Source organism: Vitis riparia, chromosome 4, assembly GCF_004353265.1.
Source record: "Vitis riparia cultivar Riparia Gloire de Montpellier isolate 1030 chromosome 4, EGFV_Vit.rip_1.0, whole genome shotgun sequence".
Taxonomy (NCBI): domain Eukaryota; kingdom Viridiplantae; phylum Streptophyta; class Magnoliopsida; order Vitales; family Vitaceae; genus Vitis; species Vitis riparia.
This window is the reverse complement of record NC_048434.1, coordinates 702,999-725,906: the sequence shown is the minus strand read 5'-3', so window position 1 is coordinate 725,906 and position 22,908 is coordinate 702,999. Positions and strand designations below refer to the sequence as shown.

The 22,908-nt window shown below is 34.1% G+C and overlaps 3 protein-coding genes across 4 annotated transcripts; 1 reads left to right on the top strand and 2 right to left on the bottom strand.

Annotated features, from left to right (window-relative positions):
- Positions 1-355: 355 nt before the first annotated feature.
- Positions 356-1,833, bottom strand: LOC117913120 (transcription factor RAX1-like). The gene is made up of 3 exons (XM_034828047.1): positions 1,620-1,833; positions 1,216-1,345; positions 356-1,072 (listed from the first exon to the last, which is right to left on the bottom strand). The coding sequence occupies exons 1-3, from the start codon at positions 1,753-1,755 to the stop codon at positions 544-546; spliced, it is 795 nt and encodes a 264-aa protein (XP_034683938.1). The 5' UTR covers positions 1,756-1,833; the 3' UTR covers positions 356-543.
- Positions 1,834-10,252: 8,419 nt separating this feature from the next.
- On the bottom strand, positions 10,253-11,804 carry LOC117913064 (zinc finger CCCH domain-containing protein 23-like). The gene has a single exon (XM_034827960.1). The coding sequence runs from the start codon at positions 11,771-11,773 to the stop codon at positions 10,634-10,636; it is 1,140 nt and encodes a 379-aa protein (XP_034683851.1). The 5' UTR covers positions 11,774-11,804; the 3' UTR covers positions 10,253-10,633.
- A 4,479-nt stretch (positions 11,805-16,283) lies between these two features.
- Positions 16,284-22,529, top strand: LOC117912864 (RNA polymerase sigma factor sigC). Of its 2 annotated transcripts, XR_004651049.1 has the most exons (8): positions 16,284-16,562; positions 17,458-17,621; positions 17,704-18,276; positions 18,370-18,600; positions 19,507-19,647; positions 19,833-20,033; positions 20,859-21,338; positions 21,952-22,529. XR_004651049.1 is itself a non-coding variant. In XM_034827627.1 (7 exons), exons 1-7 carry the CDS (start codon positions 16,469-16,471, stop codon positions 21,138-21,140), a joined length of 1,686 nt encoding a protein of 561 aa, XP_034683518.1. In that variant the 5' UTR covers positions 16,284-16,468; the 3' UTR covers positions 21,141-21,583. The 2 variants fall into 2 exon arrangements, 1 of the variants encoding a protein (XP_034683518.1); XM_034827627.1 differs by lacking the exon at positions 21,952-22,529 and having other exon boundaries at positions 20,859-21,583.
- The last annotated feature ends 379 nt before the right edge of the window (positions 22,530-22,908 follow it).

The following is a 22,908-nucleotide window of genomic DNA, read 5'->3' as shown; positions in this document are numbered from 1 at the left end:
TAAATTTAAATACATATAATGACATGCTCTGTAATATTTTCCCGAGCCTTGGAACAAGTACGAAGTTTCATGAGGAGATGCACAATTGTGACCATTCAAAGACCATTTCTTCTGCACAAATTCCATTCCAAAACAGTGGGTGAGAGAGAATCTTTTGTAGTGATGAATGCTAATTGAGGAAGTTCTCCTTCTTCAGCTTTGAGTTCACACCACCCCACATGCAACCATTATATTATGACCACTCATCAGGAAGGAACTACCAAATCTGCTGATGCCAATGCCATCTCCTCCCCCTCACATTCATTCACACCATAAAACCCAAAAATCCCACAAAAAAATAAGAATAATAATAATAAAAATAAAAATAAAAATCGAGTACTTGGCTAAATTCATCTACTGATATATAGTCTCTTTAATTTCATTTACATCATAACATCTCAATTTCCATCTATCAACAAAAACCTACTTTGATCATGCCCTCTCACCCTTTTTCTTTTTCTTTTTCTTTTTCTTTCATTAATACTGGTTACTGGTACGACTTTGTCACAATCCTTGTGGCTTAATGTTGAGATGGGGAAACTCATCCAAACTTGATGAACCTGGAGTAACTTCAGTACTGTCCTTCTCCTGAAACCAGAAGCCACTGATGATATCATATGGAAGATTTCCCATCCCAAAATCCATCAAAACCCCATCATCTTCCCCGCCTCGGGTACCGGGCAAGTAGCTCACATAAGATATACCAGTAGCATGATCAGTACTCAAACCACCTTGATCAGATATGAAAACATTGTGACCATTATTAGAACTTGCACCAAATTCTGATACTCCGGTATTATTACTTGTACCAGTATAACCTTGAGTCAGCAATGGCGGAAAACCATGACGGTAGGCTTCGGTTACCGGCATAGGAGCAGCGGTAGGCGGTGGAGCGGAGCTGAAAGGATTAGGGTTGTTAGCAGCATTGCCATTGCTGTGAAATTTGGCTAGTTTCTTCTTCAGTTTGGTGTTCCAGTAGTTCTTGACATCATTGTCTGTTCTTCCTGGAAGTTGAGAAGCTATGACAGACCATCTAACCAAGATGAAACCTAAATTAATAATCAGAACTATATATATATATATTTTAAGCTAACAAAATTGATGAAAAAAAATATCAGGAAAATAATCAATGTAGTATATGATCCGAAAGATGAAAATAAAATTAAGTGATCTTGCCTGCTTCCCATTTGATTATAGATGGCACATATGACTTTGTCTTCCTCCTCAGTAAAACCACCATGTTTGATGTCTGGCCTGAGATAGTTGAGCCACCTCAATCTGCAACTCTTGCCGCAACGCCTCAGGCCTGTAACAAGAAATCAAATTTTACTTGAATAATAAGAAATTGGGCTCTAATTCGAGTTATGGAAGAAACCCTTCTTCCATTTTCCCTTTTGTTTGTTTGGAATTAAAGAAAGAGCACAGCCGTGAAGAACAGGTACTGAAAATTCTGGCTTGAAAACAAGGAAAATGTTTTCCGTACAGTGACATATTCGAGAAATAATTCTGTTTTTCAAGAACAACCCTTGTGCATGATTTTCCTCTATGATAAGAAAATTGAGAAATGAGAGAGAAAATACCAGCTTTCCTTGGCAAAGCAATCCAATTTCCACCAATGCCATGAGTCTGAACATAGTTTCTGAGAGTAGCATCTTCTTCAGGAGACCATGGCCCTCTCTTCACGTTTGCTTTGTCACAGCAAGGTGCTCTTCCCATTTATAAACCCTACAAACACCCAACCTACAAAAAAACAAATACAGATTGAAAGAGAAGAAGAAGAAGAAGAAGAAGAAGAAGAAGAAGAAGAAGAAGAAAAGGAGGAGAAGAAAATTTAGAGAAAAAGCTTAATAAGTGGGCTTCTGGTGTGGGGTTTGTAAGGGTGATCATGGCTCTTTTATAAAGCTTGACTTTGTATGACCCTTTCATTTATTATTTCTTTATTTAATTTTTATCTTATTTTTGTTACTTGTTGGTTGCATAGAGGGACCCCGTCAATAATCAAACAATATCATCATTTCTTGTTCTTAAAATATTATTGGCTTGCTTAATGACTTTAACCATCTATCTTTCTAATTTTTTATTATTTTTTTCGTGATGTCTCGTACCACTTAGTGACAAATTTTTTTAACCGTTCTAAAAATGAATTGCATCCGTGAACTCAAAATGAATAATATTTATGATAATACTTAAACCGTCGTTATTATTAGTATTTTGACCGCTTGAGAATGTTTTTAAAAATATTTTTTAAAGTTAATTGATTTTTACAATAATTATATTTAGGAGGTTATTTTTAAGAATAAAAATTTGTTTAACCTTCAAATACGAAAACCCAAATATTTATATGTAGAAAAAACCAATTTCAACAATTAATTCTGCCACTTGACATTTAATTTCCATTCCTTAAATGATCATGATGGCATTGAACCACTGACTTTGGTCATAAGATCAAAAGGCTCTGAAAATGGCAAAGTCTAGGGTTTATATTGATCCATATTTGATGAACAGGGTAATTCATATCAGTATATTAAAATAGACCTTTCATTGTTGGACAAAGTCATTGCTGTATACAAACAGTGGGCTTAAGTGCTGACGTGCATGGGTAGTTGATTGGTGCGTGTGGTGCACGTGCCTAGAGGTGCAAATGGTTCAGGGTAATCTCTGTGAAATGTACCTTGCCACGCAAGTTCCATGGAGGAAACCTTTTCAAAGCTTGAACTATTCAACTGTTCATGTCACAGACCTAGATTCTAAAATATTAATGAAATTATATTAAATTTAGTCTTAAATATATATTTTTTTAATTGTTAAAAAATATTTTAAATTTATTCTAAAAATAAACCTAAATTCCCAAAAGACTATTTCAATCAAACACATTCTTTACTTTAAAGAATAGAGAAATTATTTTCTAATCGAGCTTTGATTATTTTCTTTAAATTCGATTATATCACATGTTATTGTTATTCGATGGACCGAGAAAATATAAATTTTTTAAAAAACATATCATTTTTTATTTTGGGCTTTTGAGTTTTGGGTTTTATATCTAAAGAGGGCTTAAGCCGGTTCAGCTTGGTCCAATGAACTCGCGCTAGCCCAAAAACCATATGGCCCTAAAAGCCCAAGTCAAACCATATGGGCTACTCTAATAATCCACATTTGACTTTGGGCATGGACTCCTGACCCATGTCTCATTAATTGGGCTCCTACAGCCCAATACCCGCCAAAAAAGAGCTTAATAGTTAATATTGATCCTTGTCTCCAAGAATGAAAATCCACCCTGATAGGGAGGTATTAATCCAACCGTTGAAAAAGCAAACTCAGTTGGTGGTGTTTGTTTTTTTTACTTTTTACTGAAAGCAATTTGTTTTCAGAATTTATCGTTGTTTATTTTTCTACTTTTTCATAACTTATTATAAACTTTTTAATGAATAAAAAGGTCAAAATATGTAATTTTTTCTAAATAAAAAAAATAACATATTGGTTTTTTTTTTTTTTTTTTTACTTTTTAATACTTAATAGAAATAAAATATTATAAAAATAAATAATTTAATATTTAATATTATTAAGCATTAAAGTTCTATTTAGAATTAAGTAAAAAAACAAACACCACCTATATCAACCCATCCTTCTATGTAATATTATCTAGATATCAAGAGGGTAGACTCGAATTCAATTTCAGAAGACATTATCATTGAGTCATGTTATAGAAGGTCATTATCATCCTTTAAAATTTTAATGACTAGTTTGTACTCCTAACCTCATCTAGACCGATTCTTTTGAAATTTTATTTTAATAAAAGAAATATAATTTATTATTATTATTATTATTGAATCCAATGCAATTGAAAAAGAAATGGGATAGTTCATGAATTTAGAAGATGAGGAGACAAGGCATTGATAGTGATGATTCCCATGTAGCGTATATCTTTATAGGTGGAATGTTGATTTCACTCTGTGCTCATGGGCCCAAATCATATGCCCATTTTCATTATTTTAAATTTTGTTGAGATTCCAAAAGAGACATATCTGTCCGGAAACACCCAGGCCAAGGCTTCAACTTCTCAATCAAGAAGAATGGCTTTGGGAGACAAATGTTCCACATAAAGATAAGAGATAAAAATAGGAAAAATTTGTTGAATGGGTTCAATGAATAAGAGGACATTGAATGAGTTGGGGCATGTACGCCACCAAACAATGTGAGGACCATTTTTTTGGGGACAAATTCTTATGGGTGTCAAGTGTAGGGCACATTTTGCAGACATTAATGTCCCTTCATCCCCTGCTTCTGCAAGCTGAAATGGAAGCCAATAATCTTAATTTCAAAACAATAATACCATTGTTATAAGAGATTCATTGAATATAAAGTAATTTTGAAGAGCTCTATGCATATTTCCCTAACAAAGACTACATGACAATTCCCATTTTAGATTTCAAGAAAAAAGACCAAAAATGAAAGGGCCACCATGATTGTTCTAGTTGCAACAACCATGCTCTAACATGATGCTTACTTTATTACTTTTCTTTTTTCTTTTTTTTTTTAATTTCTTTTCAGGTGAATAAACAAAAGAAAATAAGATCGACAGAAAGTTAAAAAGATGAAAAGAGAGAAAATGACTAACATTAAACACATCTCGATCTCACTGATCTATTTATCTGTGGATATAAATATGATTGATCAAATGACATTAAAACCTTATGTGTTTTTATATATGTATTGTTTATTTTTGTGTCTTTGAAGTTTTTGTTGACATAATATCAAATATGAAAGCGGTAAGTTTTGAAAAGAGCTCCGTTAATTGATAAATTTTTTGGATTTTTTCTTTGATATATCGAAAGAAAAAAATTGAAATAAACTTGTAAAATTTCACCCATACTTTTGATTTTAGAAAGGAAATTTTAGGGATGATAATGGAAGGGGTTTTTTTGGACACCTACCTCACCCACTCTTAACATTATGGATAAAGATAAAAAGATATGATTTCATAGAAGGATAGGATCGAAATGGGGTCATCCATGGAGAAATTTTTGGTTTTCCTTTCTTTCCTTTTTGTATTAAAAATGGGAAGATAATATTAACGTTTCAAAGGAAAGAAAAAGGAAGGAGAAAAGAAATTAGGTTAAGGTTTTTAGATGAGATAAAGAATGTTGAAGAAGAGAGTAATGCAGTCTCTTCACATGCCCCTTTTATTTTATTTAAAAAAAAAAAAAAAAGCAATGGGAAAAGAGATGCACATTTTGTCATTGGAATCATACATTGAGAATTCCCCTAAACTAAAATAATATTGATGCAAAATAATAATATATTCAACACTTGATAACTTCTTCATAATTCATAAATAGCTTTTATAAGAAATGAAATTTTTATGGTTTATGTTGTAAGAGATTATTTCACAATGTTTTTTTTTAAAACACTTTACTTAAAAAGTATTTTTGTGTATTTGATAAAATTTTAAAAATATTTTAAAATTTTTTAAAAATTATTTGTAATATTTTTTTTTGAAGAAACACATAAAAACACTTTTAAAAAAAATTCAATAAAATATTTTCAACAAAAATACTGTCAAATATACTCTAAATCTTTTAAAAAACAATTATCAACCTAAAATATCCAACAACTAATTCAAGATCAAAAGCGAGTTCAAATGCAGAATCAATTAGTGGAAATTATTTTAGAGAATTAATTCATAAAATCAATTATCATTGTTATGATTTTTTTTATACACTAAAATCAATTATTATTATTGTGATTTACTTGTATAAAATAAAGTGACCGATGTCATGTTTTATTTTTTTATTTTTTTATAAAAAAACAACACTCAAAATTGCTTTTTGTTAATGAGTTTCCAAAAAGCAGATCTTAATTGATTGTATACCATCAACTCATTATACATTTTCTTTAAAATAAAAATAAAAATCATTGAATCAGTCATTCAAAATTACAGTTAGGGTTTTGAAAAATTACAGTGGAGAGCTCATTCATAAAGTCAATCATTATTCACGTCTGTAGAGCAAACACTATTTACTAATCCAGAAGGAGTAATAAAGTGTTCATATTTATGGATTTGAATGGTAATTCTAGGGAGCTTTTCTCCACGTGTCTTTCCTAGACTTAAGACCCTTTAGTTGAGCTGCTGACCAATGTAAATATATAACCAGTTTGGGATCACTTCATTTGGAACCAAGATAAGCTCCGTTTGGCACCAGAAGTGAGAAGTTTTTCTTCTTCCACAATGTTAGACGGAATGGAAAGATCAAGTCGGTTGACATTTTAGACGAGCCCTCAATGCCAAATGAAATAACAGATCAAGTTGGTTGGACCAATCAAACGGGCAAATCAATCTAATCAAGTCCTCAAGATTTTTGACATGTGTGATTAACCGCGCCTGATGTCTGAGCAATGGACTAGATGTCATTTACACCTAAAAATCAATGTCAATTAATTGTCACAAGCAATCCCATACATTGACAAGCTAAATGGATAGTTAGTTATATGGTCCGAGATTTTGGCATGATAGTCAGCAAATGACACCAGTCAGCAGCCCTTACTTAATGTGATTGCCCAGTCCACGCAGCAATAACGACATTGATTGTCCTATCAAGGCTTGATTTCTACCTTAAAGACAATCATCATTACAAGAAGGGTAAGAGTGCATAATCAACACTATAATAACGGTATCATCAGCTCTATATAAGCACCTCATGAAACACAAACAAGGTACACACTCATTCTCTTCCACAAAAAATAGTTAAGAGTTATCCTCATCTAACTTAAGTTTCGAAGGAGCGTGCTCGAACCACTTGTACGGATATCATTTTGTGTAAGGAAGAAGTCCACTTAACTCTAGTGAAACTGGACGGACCTGAATCCAGTTGGCTCGACACCAACAATAATTACTTTTTTATAATAATTTTTTAAATAGTTTTTAATTGATTATTTTCAATCAAAAATTTGGTAGAGGTGTTTTTCAAATTATGAGTCAGAATAATTGAATTAGTTACTCAAAAATACAATCACCATTTTGAGAAATTATTGTAGAAAGTTCATTCATTACTGGAGAAAGTCAAATAATTGTTGACTTTTTACTTTCACTGAGCTAATTTCTTATGACTAATGTAAGAGGGACAGACAAGAGTGCTCAAATTTCTTGATTTGGGTGGTAATTACTTTTAAGAAGAATCTTACTCTTGTTTTCCAAAAGGAAAAAAAGAAAAATTGAAAGCTAAAGGGTGCAATTCTTTCTGCATAAGCTAAAAAGTGGCCTTAGATTTTCTAAGTAAAGGTGGGGCATATCTAAGCCTCCTTGTGTCTTTTATTTGTCTCCATTCATTGCATTTGATGTTGGTCCCTATTCTCACTTGCCACTTTATTTTTTTAATATTTAAATTTAAAATTAAGAGTATGATTAACTGTGATTTTAGGAAGTATTTATAATTTTTTCTGTTAAAAAGAATATAAACACTTCTTAAAATCACTATTAAGAATTACTATCAAATGCATTATAAAAGTTGTAAGTAATTTTAAAAACATTGAAATATCTTAAAACAATTTTTGAAAATGGTTTTTTAATTCAAAAAACATGTTTCTTAATTTTTTTTTAAAAAAAGTAACTTTTTGAAAATAGTCTTTTTTTAAATAAAAAAATTTTTTAAATTATTTTTCATATAATATTTTGAGCAATAATTTAAAGTACGAATAATACTTTAAAAACTTTTATATTATATAAAAATACTTATTTCTTACAAAAAAAGTAAACCGGTAAAATTATTTTTCATATTTAAATTGTAAACAAAATTTTGTTTTTGAAAATAATTGAGAAATGTTTTTAAAAGTTATTCTCCAAAACTATTTTATAAAAATCATTTTTGAAAATGTTCCCACGTCCTAATTTTTTTAATTTAGTTTTCAAGTTCAATAATAAAAATTTAAAAATAAAGGCGAAATATTCTCGGTTCTAATAAGAACTATGAATATGAAAAAAAAAAAGAAGAAGAATATAATTAAAAATATATACTTTTTAGTTTTTTAAATAGAAAAAATAAAAATATATAAATCACATTAAATTTTTATTATATAATAAAATGTGGAATACCCACTTAGCAATTTGGAACCATCAATCAAATTTTGCCCCAAAGGAGAACAAATAAATGAAGTCAAAATATGCTGCTTCAAGCATGAGTCAGCTTTAGATTTATCCAATATCCAAACGACGGGTTGATGGCACATAGTGGGGTCGAAAACATTGGCCTAGGAATCCCTATCACCGCCATGAAGGGAACAATTCTTCTTAATCCATCATTCTTGGGTCCCCTCTCTTTCTATATATGAGAAGATGAAAAGGAACACTAAGAAAACTTTCCTTCTTTTAACATCTTTATTTGGAAACCATGGTATCAGTTAGGGTTTCATCTTTCTATCTTCAAGTTGAAGTAATCATCTTAAATGGAACGAGAGTCTTCTTTCTCATCGTCTTTCTCATTTGTTTATACCATTTTGTCCTCCATCTCAAAGCATGATATCATACCCAAACTAAAATATGATAGCTTTAGTTCTCTACGATTCTTTTTTTAATCGTAGTGGACTTTTTAAAATCCTTCGGAACAAAAGATTTAGATGATATTTGGTATTTAATTGAATAAAAAAAATCAAATATCTTGACTCTTTTTATTCATTAAAAAAATAAATATCATCTTAAAATGTATTTTACAATAATACTTCTTAAAATCACTATCAAACACACTTTTAATCTTTACATTCTCTCATAAAAAGAACGTTTCTTATGAACCAAACATAATATGTAGTATAAGTTATCCTATTGCTTCGTTTAGAGGGATTGAACCCTATCCCTATTTCCAATAAATAGGGATTATTTTCAATAAATGAATTTGGTAAAGGAAACATTTTTACTAAAGGTATTTGAAATAAAGCTACCTAAATGATAATGAAATTTAAATTTCTATTTTGGACTATTGACAAAATTATTTCCCTTAGATGTTTTTATTGGATTTTTTGTACATTTGCATGAAAATAAACATCATATCAGGCTTGATCTGACAGGATTGCAGGAGTAAGTGCTATTATTATATAATTTAATTTTCATTTTGAGAATTGTAATTTTCAATTTTTTTAAAAGAAAAATAAAAATAATTTTGGGTATTGATAGGATAGAGATGAGAGAAGGAGTTGTTTCATGGGTTGGAGGAGACCTGATCCCCACCACACCAGAGCCCCCAAGGGCACACTAGCGGAGAACCCCTCACACCCTTGAGCCTTTCAAGGGACTTGTTGGGTTCAAACCATGACCCAACCAAACCATGGAATCACCATCTCCACTTGCGCTCCCCCCTGGCCCTTTCCATCATTATTTTAATTTTTGTGTCCAAATCCAAAACCCAATCTCTTTGAATTTTTTTTTTGATTATATTTCGTTTGATTAGGATAATAAAAGTGGGCCCACATTGACCATATCCTGTCTCCTAAACCCTCCCACATCCACAAATGAGAAGAAGTGATAGTGCATGACTATGAAATTGGATTTGGGGGTGAATGAGAATATAATATATATTTTTATAATTTATTTTAAAAAATAAATAGAAAATGGTGGGGATGAGGATAAGGACTGGTTTATCAGTTCCAACATCCATGTCACATTATCATCTAAATCTCAATTGGATAAACCCTAAAAGATTATTATTACTACTTTATATAAAGGTGGGTTGGAGTGGACATCTTCTTTATTATTTATTTGCTTCCTTTAACTCCACTCACTTTTTCAACTCTCCTTCGTTTTCATCACCCATTGTTTTCTTTGTTTGTTTTATTTTTTATTTTTTTGGGGAATTGTCATAATAATTTTTCATCAAATTTAGATAAAAAAATTTTAAATTAAAAAATTATTTTGTGGTTCTAAGAATCCAAATTACAAATATCCAAACGAGGCCTAGGTAAAACAGAGATGTAAGATGAGGAAAACAGTGAGAGTGGCCGAGAAGGGGAATGATCCAGACAATCCAACAACACATACAAATGAAAGCATAGATCAATCTTAAAGGGATCAAAAACATCCCATTTGAGCCCATCTTCAGGAGGTTGAAAGCTTCGAGACAAACCACCACTTTTCTTTTATACATATGATTATGATTATATTCCCAGGAAATGATAAAACAAACCAAGGATTCATTCTACCAACTTTTTATGATTATGTTCAGAAGGTGGAGAGTTGAAGAAGAAGAAGAAGAAGAATATATTACATTGATTAGAAGTAAACATGGGAGCTTACAGAAAAATTTCTTAACAAAATCGAAAGGGAAATACAAATCATAGACAAATGGCCAAACCAACCGCCACGCATCTTCGCCGGTCCTAAGAAATTCATCTTGTCTATACAAAAGTCTGCATTTTTCATTGCAGAAAAAAAAAAAGATAGAAAAGCACCACAAAATAGAGACTTTGATCTCTTCCTTCCCAACTAGAGTATTTACAGAGAAATCTGAATATCCACACCGTCAGAAGAATCAAAGGTCATCGATTCAAACCCAAAAAATAATGATATAATCGGAACTCCCCACTTAGTACCAAGTCGGATTAGGTTTCTTTCTTTTCACTTCACCAGCTCTGAGACCCAGCCAAAGTCAGGGGCAGAGGGGGACGAGTCTCGATCCAGTGAGTTTTCTTTGCTGATTTTAGCATATATTCTTGCACGCAGGTCTCTTCCAGACTCAACCCTCTCCATTGCTGGCTCTTCCTCGCAAGTCTTGTCCCAGACGTCGAGGCCACCGAGTCCGGAGCGAGCCGGAGTTCGAGTGGGGGTGGAAGGCAGGCTACAGAACCCTGGGCGCAGGGTTGAGCCGCGAGGAGATATGAAACCGGATCCCATTTGGACTCCCCATGATTGAGGGCTCATTTTCGCCTTCCCAACTTGTAGATTTCTCATGGACGCCACGAGTTCGCTCATCGAGTTGAATGAGCCAGTAAAGGATGGGCTATTCGGCGACATGGGTGGCGAGTCAGAGGGTGGCGACACCGGCGGCGATATCAGAGTCGAAGTCGGAGATGAAATAAATGAACCCTTGGACAGATACGGGTCAAAAGCGAGTCGGAGAGGTGAGCCGTCGTATGACTCGGCCGACCCATGATTCCTAGGACTCTGCTGAGGAAGAACCCGGAGCTGCTCCGGCGTGTGAGCGAAGAAACATACTCGCCGGCGGCAACCGGACCCATCCTTGCAAGGCTGAGTCCGGTAACGAGCAGGGTGGAGCCAGCACTCGAACACGCCATGAGCAAACTCGCATGAATCGCCCTTCTTGCAGTTTCCTTTCCGAAACTCCGGGCACGCCGTGCCAGAGTAGTGAAACTTCCGGGGGTCCCTCCGGCGAGCCTTTTCCCCAGGATGCGCGTACGGACACTCTGTCCAGTCATGTGACCTCCCACGTGCGCACCTCCGCACTTTAAACTCAAACATACGAAACTGATCGCATGAGAACGCGTCCACCACCGTCTCCGACTCATCGCCGGACTCGGTCCCGAACTCGTTTGATGGCAGGTAACGCTGCAGTGAAGAGAAGGCCTCGCTGATTATAAACGGATTATAATCACCGCCGGTGGGACTAGCGGCATTGCCGTTGAAATTAACTCCACTAACTGGGAACGGAGAACCCATCCCAGCCGTTGGATCATCGTAAGGGTCCCACGGAGGAACCTGCACCGTCGGATTGGATCGAGTTGGCTCTCCGATCATCATCGTCGTTAGGCTGCGGACATCAAATCAGTGAAGCCATGCTCTCTCAAATATAAACTGCCAGACGGAGTGGGACTCAAGTTTACTAACCATGGTTTACTTAACCTAACTATAGTTAGGTTTAGAAAAAAAATCTACCACGCTACCGCCTCCACTTCTACCATCACCGTTAAAAATTAAAATATAAATTGAACTACTGCATTGTCTCCTGTGACCATCGATGCTCACAGCCGCATCTCCACCATCGATCTGCTGACCTACATAACTAGATTTCAACTTCAGGTTAGATGAATATCTTTAAAAAGTGGGTAATATTAAATCGAATTTTACCTCTGCAATCTTGCTGTTGATTTTTTTTCTTGATTTTGATTAGAGAGGCTGTCACCATCGAGCATCACAGGATGTAACTCTTGGAGCTGACGTGGCATCATCCACAGGTTTAATAGTCGGCAAAAGCAGCATATATCGCGATAATTTCCGTTTAAAATATCGATATTTTAGCGAGTAGTCCACGAGAAATTGTGCGGTTTTGGCGGGAAGTGAGAGGAAGTAGTGGGACGCGTGGAGGGAAGGCAGCGAGTGGCAGTCATGCACAGTGCGGGTACGGTGGAAATTACTGCCCAAGGACACGTATTCAAAGCATACACGCCTTTACACGAGGTCATAAAAGGAATTTCACACCTATCACGCTACACCTGGCGGTTTGTAAGCCGCTAGGCGGAGCGGCGAGCCCCACGTCACCACTTTAAGAATTTCAACAACAAAACGACGTCGTAGGGATCCTTGGACTGTGGTGGGAGTACGAATAGGGAGCTTTTAACTTAAATGCCAGTTACTCCACTGGATTTCGCTCTTCAAACCACTGACCGTCATTTAATAACAGGGAATGACATAAATACCCCTGACAAGTACATTATTACTGCTAATAATAATAATAATAATAACAATATTCAGTGTAAAATTACCATTCCCAGTACTTTGACGTTTGGTGGTTTTAGAGCAAGGCTTTATTTTGTACTATCTGACGGTAGTTGGTGGTGGCCGCTGCTAACGTACGCATATTAAAGGGCCGGTGGCTATAAGAGGCCGTGGTGGTGCACCACCGTGTTGCGACACAGATACTCCGATGGTAGAATGCCACGTCAGACAAGGAGTATGGCCTTTTTTTAGTTTTTTTGAAACGTAAATAAATTACTTTTGGTAAGTGTGTATTGCGGAACGGCCTTTAAAAAATTGTATTTTAGAAAAAAAAAAAAAAAGAGAATTTCTCTTCTATATTTAAAATGTGATGTGGGTTAAAATGTGATGTCCTACATCGGATAGAGGAGAATGTTCCTAGCGCTATATATATAGAGGCTCGTGAGGGTCCCCTTGGGCCCAAAACGAACAATATCTATATGGTTGGGTATGGGTCTTTACAAATGGTATCAGAGTTGATCCCTGACGTCGGTGTAACCGTAATATCTGCATGAGGGGCTCTATATATATATATAGAGAGTACATCTTCCTGACAAATTTTCTTTTAACTTAAACAAGTGGAAATAATGCTAAAAATAAACAAATTTATTGCTTTTATTTCTGAAAAATTGGATAAAGATGTAATACGATCAAGATATTAAAAAATATGCATAGTTTTTTACCTCTTTAACCCAAAAGGGAAAAAATATATTTTCATATACTCATTGAAAGAAAAATTATAAACTAAAAAATTAAATTTATAAAATATAAATAATTAATATTTCATATATATTTTTTTAGTCAAATGCATTATTTTTTATCATTTAAATACAATAAGTGTATAAAATTTAAATTATTTTTAAAGAATTTTTATGTTATAATTATTATATATATATATATGTGTGTGAAAACATATTTTCTTTCTAAAATAAAAATAAAAGACCCTCAAAGCAAACAAATTACATGAAAAATGGTAGATGTACTTAGATGAAATAAATGTAAATTTTTAATAATATTTATTATAATAATTAAAAAAAAGAGATAGAGTATAATGAATAATTGAAAATATGTGGAAAGAAAAGAGAATAATTTTCATTTTTCTAATTAAAAATTAAAACATATCAATACTTCTCACCAAAAATTACATTTATAACATTTTATTCAATCATAATTTTTTATTTATTTTATAAAAGCACAATCTCAAGGAAGCAAATGACAGCTATTTTATAAAAAATGCTTTAGGTATTAAAGGAAAAGTAATTACCATATTTCCATAAAATAAAATATTATATATATATATATTAATTCATGGATAACCTACGCACGAATTATAAAAAATATAATAAAATAAAATTTGACTTGGAGAAAATATTTTGTTTATTTTTTTATCAATACATCAATTGAAATGCATTTTCTCAAGAAAAATTATATTAAAAAATACAATTAAGGTAAAAACAATTCATATTTATAATTAATAATAGAAAAAATGTGACCGAGGAGTACGAATTATTTGATTAAAATATGAAATATAATTCATTAGAATGAGGAAATTTAATTTAAAAGGAAAATAAATTAATTCAACAAATAAACGGTACAAATGTAGCCGCCGCATCTCATGAATGCCGGCGGCAACTCAGCTCCCTCATCTTTGGAGCACCCAACCTGCCACGTCATCCATCTCTCACCTCACAATGCGACAAAACAATCCATATCCGTACAAAGTATCAATGCGCATGGAATCCCGTACTACTCGACACGTGTCAGATCGTCACGTGAATAACAGTAAAAGAGGCACACGTGGTGGGTGGAGCTTTCAGCTGCCGGTGACACGCGTGGCAATGGATATGGTTTGCTTTCGATCTCGAGATCCCCATGATTTTGACTCTTTCTTTTTAAGTTTTTTGGCGTTGCCTTTATTTTCACTCCCACTCCTCCATGTTTATCCACACAAGGAGATTCTTGGGTGCGAATGCTCACACCGTGGGCCCTGATCTGAGTAATTTCAACCGAAATATCGGCTTTGACCGAGTCAAAGCTCAAAAATGGGGTGCATTGCTGCTCCCAGGAGTTCAACCCCAACAAAAGGTTGAGACTAGTTAATTTATTATCATTTAATTAAGTAGCAATTTTTTTTAATATCATCAATATATGAATTAAATATTAAAAATGTACACATTCATTATCATTTAATACAATTAAATTAAATATATCATAATTTTAATATTAAATATATTTTAAAATTAAATATATTATAATCAAATATCACAATATTATTAATTTATTATTAAATAATATTTGATGTAATTTAATAATCAATATACACTTATATATATATATTAACTTATTCAACAAAACAACTTTAAAATACTTATTATACTTCTAATTTCATTTATAAAAGTTTTGTTTTATATTTTTGTAAGTTTTGATCAATTTTAGGTCAATCGATATTTTGTGTCATAAAATCAAACTACGGATATATTTTATCATTCGATTATAGTAATTATTATCTCCTAAATGATAGAAAATGTTCCAACTATATGGATATTGTTTGCAGCTCTAAACCAAAATGATTCTCATGATTTTAAAACGTATTTACATAATTAATTGGACCCCATATTGCAATAACTTTCTCTTATATTCGAGGTAAGATATCACACCATAACTTTCGTACAAAAAAATAATATTATTTATTTTTATCATAAAAAATCAAAACCCTGATAACATTTTTAGATAATGTAAACTAATGCAATGATAGTGATAACTTAAAAAAGAAAATTTTTTAAAAAGGTTTATACGTTAGTAAGAGATGTATTCCATAAACCTTATCTGGGTAGTAGATGTCTTCATCACCTTAAGCCCATAGCCGTAACCCGTAGCCTTATAATTTTGGGCCTTATTGTAATAGAATTGGGCCTTGTCCTTCCTTTTATTGGGTTAGGTGGGTTTATTGAACAGGGTTGTATTGAACAAATGTTTGGGCTATTCCGATAATGGGCTTGACCAAATTGATAGCAATGAAACAGACCCATACAGTGGGTCCAATGCCTAGCCCAAACCTCTCATTATGGGTATGGGTTCAGAATGGGACCTCTTGGGCCTAGCCTGGCTTCAGTTTGGAAATTGGGATTGAATTTGGATGAGCCACAAGGCTGCGGATCCAGCAATGGACTGAGCTTTATTTGATCGTCGTGTCTAAATGGACTCAAACCGGTTTCTAGAAAAATGGGTTGAATTAGGCGGGGCTGGAACTGGGGAGCCTCTTTCAGTAGTGTTCAGGAAAAACTATATGATTTTAAAAGTGTTTTTATTTTTAATAAAAACAATTAAATTTTTTTTTTTTGCAAATTTACTGAAATAAAAACTTACTTTAATATCATTTTTTGAAATGAAAAATTTAATATAAATTTATAACTATGTTTATATTAAAAATCCTATTTTAAAAATATTTTATAGATTTTTTTTAAATTGTTATATTAAATAAAAAAATCCGGCGGTTATTGTCCCATTGAGAATTGGGCACTGGAGAGGATCCAAAAACCCATGGAGATATTTTTATGTGGCTGCTGGTGGCTGACCTTGGAACACAAATGTGAAGAGGTGATTAAAGCCTTTTGGAGATGAAAGAACCAGTGGTGGAGAGCTCACAACACCCAAATTATCCACTCCCTGTTGTTCACTTTTTCCCATCACACTTTGTACCATTCAATCTTCATGAACATTTGATGGGCTCTGAGAAACATCATGGGCATGGGTTTCAGGCTAAACCTGAAATGGGATTTTCCAATCAGTTGTCCTACTCTCACCAATTCACCATCCAGGCTTTGCACATCTTCAGGTGTGCTTATCAACTCTCTGTATTTCAATTTCCACGTGTTTTTTTTTGTTTTTTAATGTTTTTTTGTGTGATGCGGAGCAGACCCAGAAGGGTCCTGAAATGATTGAATTTATGAGTTCATTTCAGTTGGCATGCGACACCCAAATGGCCCTTAACATGAATTAGTATTAGGGTTGATATTATCATGCAAAAAGATTCACATAGTGGCTTCCCTTGATTATGCGGATTAAATATGGAACTCTGTTGAAATTCATGGTTGTATATGTTTGTTTGGTATGTTGGGTATGATTCTATTCCTGGAAATCTTCCGTTGGTGGGATTTTGTTGGGTATGTTGCGAATTCCCTTCTTAGTAGTTTTGAAAATTTTTTAACTACCCAGTACGGCAAATTTGTTTAGGGCTTATAGGATTTCTGCATGACTATACATTCATCAGAGACAACTTTCTAAGAAAACTAAGCTCTGAAGTTTTATATTTGTTGTTGGAATATCAGTGTTTCTGTCTTAGAACATGAACAATTGACTTGAATTATGGAGCTTCCTAGTTTTATGATTTTATCAATCATCTTGGCCACATCTACTTGGTTCATTTATGAACCAACATGACTAAGATGAAGTAGAACTTTATGGTTTGATCAGCTTGGCACGTTTATTGGAAAGAACATTAACTGATGATTATGAAGTAAAGTTTAACCTATAATAGAGCCACCTAAGTAACATGAAAGAAATCAATATGCCAACAAAAACTGCATTGGTGGTGGTAATTTCTTCATTTTTGCAGCATTGATTTATTACTTTTCTATAGTGCTCTATACATGCACTGTTAGTCCTTTTTATCTGTTTATTTTCCTGGTTATAGATCATTGATCATTGATCATTGATTTTAAATCATCCAGTCCAAGGTAAGGAGGCTTCCTTTGACTCAACAAGGTTTTCTTTCCCATCTGTTACTTCTGAGGACTGTGAGACTCTCTATAAAGATCCATTCAAGCCATTCGCATGCTCATCAGGAGCTCTACAAACCTTTGAGAATGATTACTCAGAAATGGAGGAGATGAAAGTAAGCATTTTGTAGACAAGTTAGCCTTTTTTATTATCTTGCTAGCTATGTGAAACCTTATTGTAGCCTTTTGGTCTTTCAGATGAAAATTGGCAAATGTTCACATGGTGATTTATTCAAGATAGTCAATGCTTCTCAGGCACCCATTGGAGAGGATATATCCGCATCTGTTGCAGGCTTACAAGCAAGCAAAGCATCGCAGTTTAGTTTGTTATTGGAAAATCTTGATATTTTAGAGGAGATGTTTGCTGATTCTAACATGGTAAGGTTGGAAAGGGATATTATGGTGCAATTAGGAAGGCTTGGAGCTCTAAAACTATTCCAAATATGTCTATCCAGGACCCTCAAAACATCTACATCTTTTGATTTGTTTAGCGCTCCTACTGAGCATATTAGGGAGTGTCAAACGAATGGCACAGTGGATGATCACTTAGATAAAGTTGTTGTTCGCTCTGGGAAAAAGGAAGAAAGAAAATCAAAGAGAGAAAGAGCATTGGAAAAAGCTGACAACATATATGCTTTTCCATTGCCCTCAAAAACTATTCGTAAAGGTCCTGGCCGACCTAGTGTTTCTACTGTAAAGAGAACATTGAACTCTAGAAGTAAAAGATTGATGAATGCTAAGAACGAGGCAGAAATGTCAAAGGGAGTGAAGGTTGTTTCCTTTTCTGTCATGTAAAGTTCATTATTTTCTTGGAGTCATGCTTCAAGCATGTTCTAAACTGCCATATTTTGTGAATACCATCAGTTGGTTGCCAACTTGGAGAGAATCAGAGCAACTTTAGAAGAAGAAATTGGGCATGTGGCCAGCTTGAGTAACTGGGCAGAAGCTGCTGGAGTCGACAAGAAGGTGTTGCAACAACAATTGCAGTTTGGTTGGTATTGCAGAGATGAACTTTTAAGGAGTACACACTCCTTAGTCGTATACATCGCAAGAAACTACAGAGGAATGGGAGTAGCCTTTGAAGATATACTTCAGGTCAATTAGATTTGTTCGTACTTTGTCATTTGTTTCCTTCAGCTGATGAAAAGTTCATAAATGGATTTGCCCCTGAAATACCATGCGTGCGGTTTATTTATGAGCTAAATATGACAATTATGTTGCAGTCTAGGTTCAATAGTAACTCATTTTTGGGAATTAATTTGGATTAGGAATTTAGTGGGAAAGCAGTAGAGATCAGGAAAGATGGCTTGGGTTGTTACCATGGAATTTTTCAGAGAAAAAAAAGTAGTGTTAAATTTTGCAATTAATTTGGAATTTCTTTATAAAGATGTTTATCTTAATGAAAACTTAATCTACTTTTAACAGGTCCAATAATTGTACCACCATCAGCTATTATACCATGCTATATCTTGGTAGCATTTCTTCTTTCATTTTTTAGGGGTTGACACTCTTTGCATTAGGCACCAGAAATGTGCATCCATAGATTTTTGACAGTATACAAGTTCCATTCCAACCCTCTCACCCATTTTACATTGTTGAAAACTTGTCAAATTTGATTTTTGTAGCAGTGAAGATGACATACTACTTAACTAATCTATAGGATGGACTTCATCCTGGAGTACAATTCCTGCCAGACACCTTGGATTTTGTTAACACCTAAGAAATGGTGTTAACTGTTGAATGTTGGCATAAGTGTCTCCCATTAAATAATAAGAAATGTATGAGTTTTCTGTCTTTAAGCTTCACCTTTTCTGTAAGGTTTGAAATAGACAATTTTGTTATGCATGTGTCTATCTTCATATATCTCAAACAATTTTATTTTATTTTATTTTTTATATTTATAATTGCAATGACTAATTGTTATGATAATGATGTCTTTTCCCTCCTGCAATTGATTACCCACCCTGTCTAAGCCTAATTATCACGTTCCTTGTTTCACAGGCAGGGAATTTAGGTGTCCTGCAAGGTGCAGAACGGTTTGACCACACAAAGGGATACAGATTCTCGACCTATGTCCAGTACTGGATAAGAAAATCAATGTCAACTTTGGTGGCACGGCATGCTAGAGGGGTCAAAATTCCTGTATGCACTGTTCTTCTTTTAAGAGATTGTTTCTTACTACAAAATTCCATGTTAGTATGAGTCAATGACATCAAATTTCTAACATGAAATTTGCAATTAGAGTTTTACTTCCTAAATATATTTTTCTTCTTCTGAAAGCTCAAATCTGTTCATTATGTCGCTTTTCTGTTCAATTTTTTCTATAGTTTACATTAAACAGGGCAATAGGTCAGATACAGAAAGCTCGAAAGGCCCTTTACAAAAGCCATGGAAGATATCCAGATGATAATGAAATTGCAAAGTTCACTGGTCTATCTCTTGCTAAAATTAGATCAGCTGGAAATTGCCTAAGGGTTGTGGGTTCAACTGATCAAAGTTTCCAAGATTGTTGGGGTGCAACAATTCTGGTATGAGTTAAAATTCTAAATTATCTGCATTTACTTTGTGAATTCCACTCTAATGTCGCTGGCACATTGAAACTTACTGATAAATTGAGAAAGATTACACTTTTTCCTTCTAGGCCATTTTTACTGCTTGTTCTGCACTTTAAAAGGCCATGATTGCTTTGTTTTGGTTCAGCTTGTGTCTATGAAGTTTAAGAATTTGTAATTGCTTCTGCTGAATAAGATCAATTAATTAAGAATTTATATGATTGTCTTCTTGCCGAGTGAAAGCCCATTACCTATAAATAATTCAGATGTAATATGGGATAAGCCCAACTTCTGTACTCAGGATTACACAAATGCTGGATGAGGTTTTGATAGATCATTCCACTTGCTTAGTGCACTTCCCTTTGGATCTACTGGCTCTGAAATAAGCCATCTTCTGTGCACTCAGGATTACACAAATGCAGGATGAGGTTTTGATAGATCATTCCACTTGCTTAGTGCACTTCCCTTTGGATCCAAAACCAGTAGATCATATGCTCACTTATAATAGGTCACTGGCAAGAGAGTATCAGCAAGTGGTCCATAAGTGATGCAGAAGTGGTGATACTTAATTCTGGAATGGATGATGATATTTGTGGTCCATAAGATTATACAATTGAGTTGTTTAAATCCTGAAAGATTTGTAGGTTTCTTTATGGGTTGCCAGAACTTTGGGGATAAAATAACATGCATATGCTCTTGAGCGTATATTGCAAGACAAGGAAACTTACAGAAATGGCCTTAATTGTTTAGAATTCTTCTTCAGATGGATTTTTGAGTAACCTGCATGTTTTTGCAATGCAGGAGTTTACACCAGATACATCAATAAAGAGCCCTGAAGAAGGTTTCATGCGGCAATGCAAGAGAAAAGACATTCACAATCTTCTGAAAGGTTTAGACCCAAGAGAGAGGCAAATTTTGGTGTTAAGATATGGTTTTGGGGAGCAGCAGCGCAAGTCACTAGAAGAGATTGGGAGACTTTTCAATGTTAGCAAAGAGTGGATAAGGAAGTTAGAGAAAACAGCACTGGCAAAGCTAAGGGATGAAGAAATCTGCCAAAATTTGAGACATTATGTGGATGTGTAGTGTCAAATTAGTTCGAAAAGCTCTAGCTGAGAGTAGTTGTTCATATCAACTTCACATTCTGAATTCAAAGCAGGCTGGATGAATGCGCATCATAACACTAACCAGACTTTCCAGAAGACTTCCAAGAGAAAAAACTGAAAGATGTGAACTGCAACAACTTTTAAACTGAATGGCACCTCAAAAGCTGGAGTCTGAAAGGTATTATTCTGTGATTAGTTTAAATCAGTGCATTTTCTTCCTAGACTCATATTCCACCCACCAATGACATTGACTCTACAGTGCCATTTTTTTTCCCCATTTACAAAATATCTAAAATTTTTATATCCATCTCTTATAACGTTTGGATTGTATGATTCATTGAACTCTTCTTGTGAAATAGATTTGTAATAATGTATGTTGTATGCTATGAAATATCAATTGATTGTTTGTATATTGAGAATTCCCATGTCTATATTTCCCTGACGGTAGGTGAATTTTTGAAATAGCACTGTCATTTTGTCATTCTGAACTGATCTTCCTTGTGGTTTAGTTCTATCTTCATCCATTACCATCTACCCCTCTGTTGACAAATCGAGAGGCAAATTTTAGTTCTTGTTAGACACATTTTTGTACTTAAACAGCAGATTTGTTTTTTATTCACTGAAGTAACAAAACCTGCGGATGGAGGCAGGTCCAAATTAGTAAACCAAAGTTGGGGGGTAGATGTTGGGTCCTTAGCTTGAAGTTTTAACTATTGGTATCTGTCACCCATCTCTCTCAAACTTGAGAAGGAATCCAAAGGTTCTGAGCTTGCATTTTTCCTGATGTTTAGGTGGAATACGGTGGAGAGACAAAGTTCTTCAGCCGTCTGGACCGATAAACCAAAAGTCTCAAATTCAAGCTTCTTGATATTTAAGTGCTATAGGATGGAGGGGTGGTTCATATCACTTGAAGTTTGCTTTGCATGCAGTCGACACATATGCCTCCCTACTGAAGTGGATCTCTAAGGTTAAGGGTGGGATGGAAAATGCTTGTTGGAGGTTTGATTTCAGCATTAATGTTCACCAAATTCATTAAATTGAACACTGATGGATGACATGTATAGGGTTTATTCTCTGATGCAGAGAATACCAATTAGAAGTAGCATTCAAGGAGATGCTTTCCAAGCCTTTGTAGCTTGAGAGGAGAGCAAGGGGGAGGGAAATGCAAGGCCTCATGAGAAATGGGGACCCCTCACTTTTACCTAAACTTGGGAATCAAGCAAAATATCATCCCACCCAAACTAGGTTTTTTTCCCTTTTTTATTTTGGGTTAAAAAGTGAACAGATGGGAAATAAAGGTTTTGAAGAAAACCCTAAGGAAGACTATCGATTCATACATTCTAACCATTACCATTATCATTTTCTTTTCCCTTTTCTTTCCCCCCTCTGTGGGGTTGGTTTATATTTGTCCATCTCAATTGGAAACCATGCATCAAGCAAACAAGGTTGTTTCAATAATCAAACTCCCTCCCAATATCTTATGAAATTGATTAGTAAGTTTGCATTTGAGCTCGTCTTTTGGTTTTAGCAGCCCATCAAGTCATAAAAACTTATAGGCAGTATTGAGAAAAATCATGGAGGTAGGCCTAGGCCTAGGACTGTTTGGCCACTGTTAAATAGAAAATAGTTTACTAATTTTGAAGATACCTTTCCAAACTCTTGAAAAGAAAATATTTTTTAAGAATGAATTTGAGGTGTTTTAAAATTTTTTTTAGAATTGTTTTTATAAACTTTGCCAAACAGAACTT

Bases quoted from the DNA above. Each gene is read 5' to 3' on its own strand.
- LOC117913120 (XM_034828047.1), bottom strand. From the start codon at position 1,755: ATGGGAAGAGCACCTTGCTGTGACAAAGCAAACGTGAAGAGAGGGCCA. The intron at 1,346-1,619 runs GTATTTTCTCTC...TTCTTGTTACAG, and splicing joins TGCTTTGCCAAGGAAAGCTG to GCCTGAGGCGTTGCGGCAAG. The intron at 1,073-1,215 runs GCAAGATCACTT...CATCTTGGTTAG, and splicing joins TATAATCAAATGGGAAGCAG to ATGGTCTGTCATAGCTTCTC.
- LOC117913064 (XM_034827960.1), bottom strand. From the start codon at position 11,773: ATGATGATCGGAGAGCCAACTCGATCCAATCCGACGGTGCAGGTTCCT.
- LOC117912864 (XM_034827627.1), top strand. From the start codon at position 16,469: ATGGGCATGGGTTTCAGGCTAAACCTGAAATGGGATTTTCCAATCAGT. The intron at 18,277-18,369 runs GTTGTTTCCTTT...GAATACCATCAG, and splicing joins AAATGTCAAAGGGAGTGAAG to TTGGTTGCCAACTTGGAGAG. The intron at 18,601-19,506 runs GTCAATTAGATT...CTTGTTTCACAG, and splicing joins CCTTTGAAGATATACTTCAG to GCAGGGAATTTAGGTGTCCT.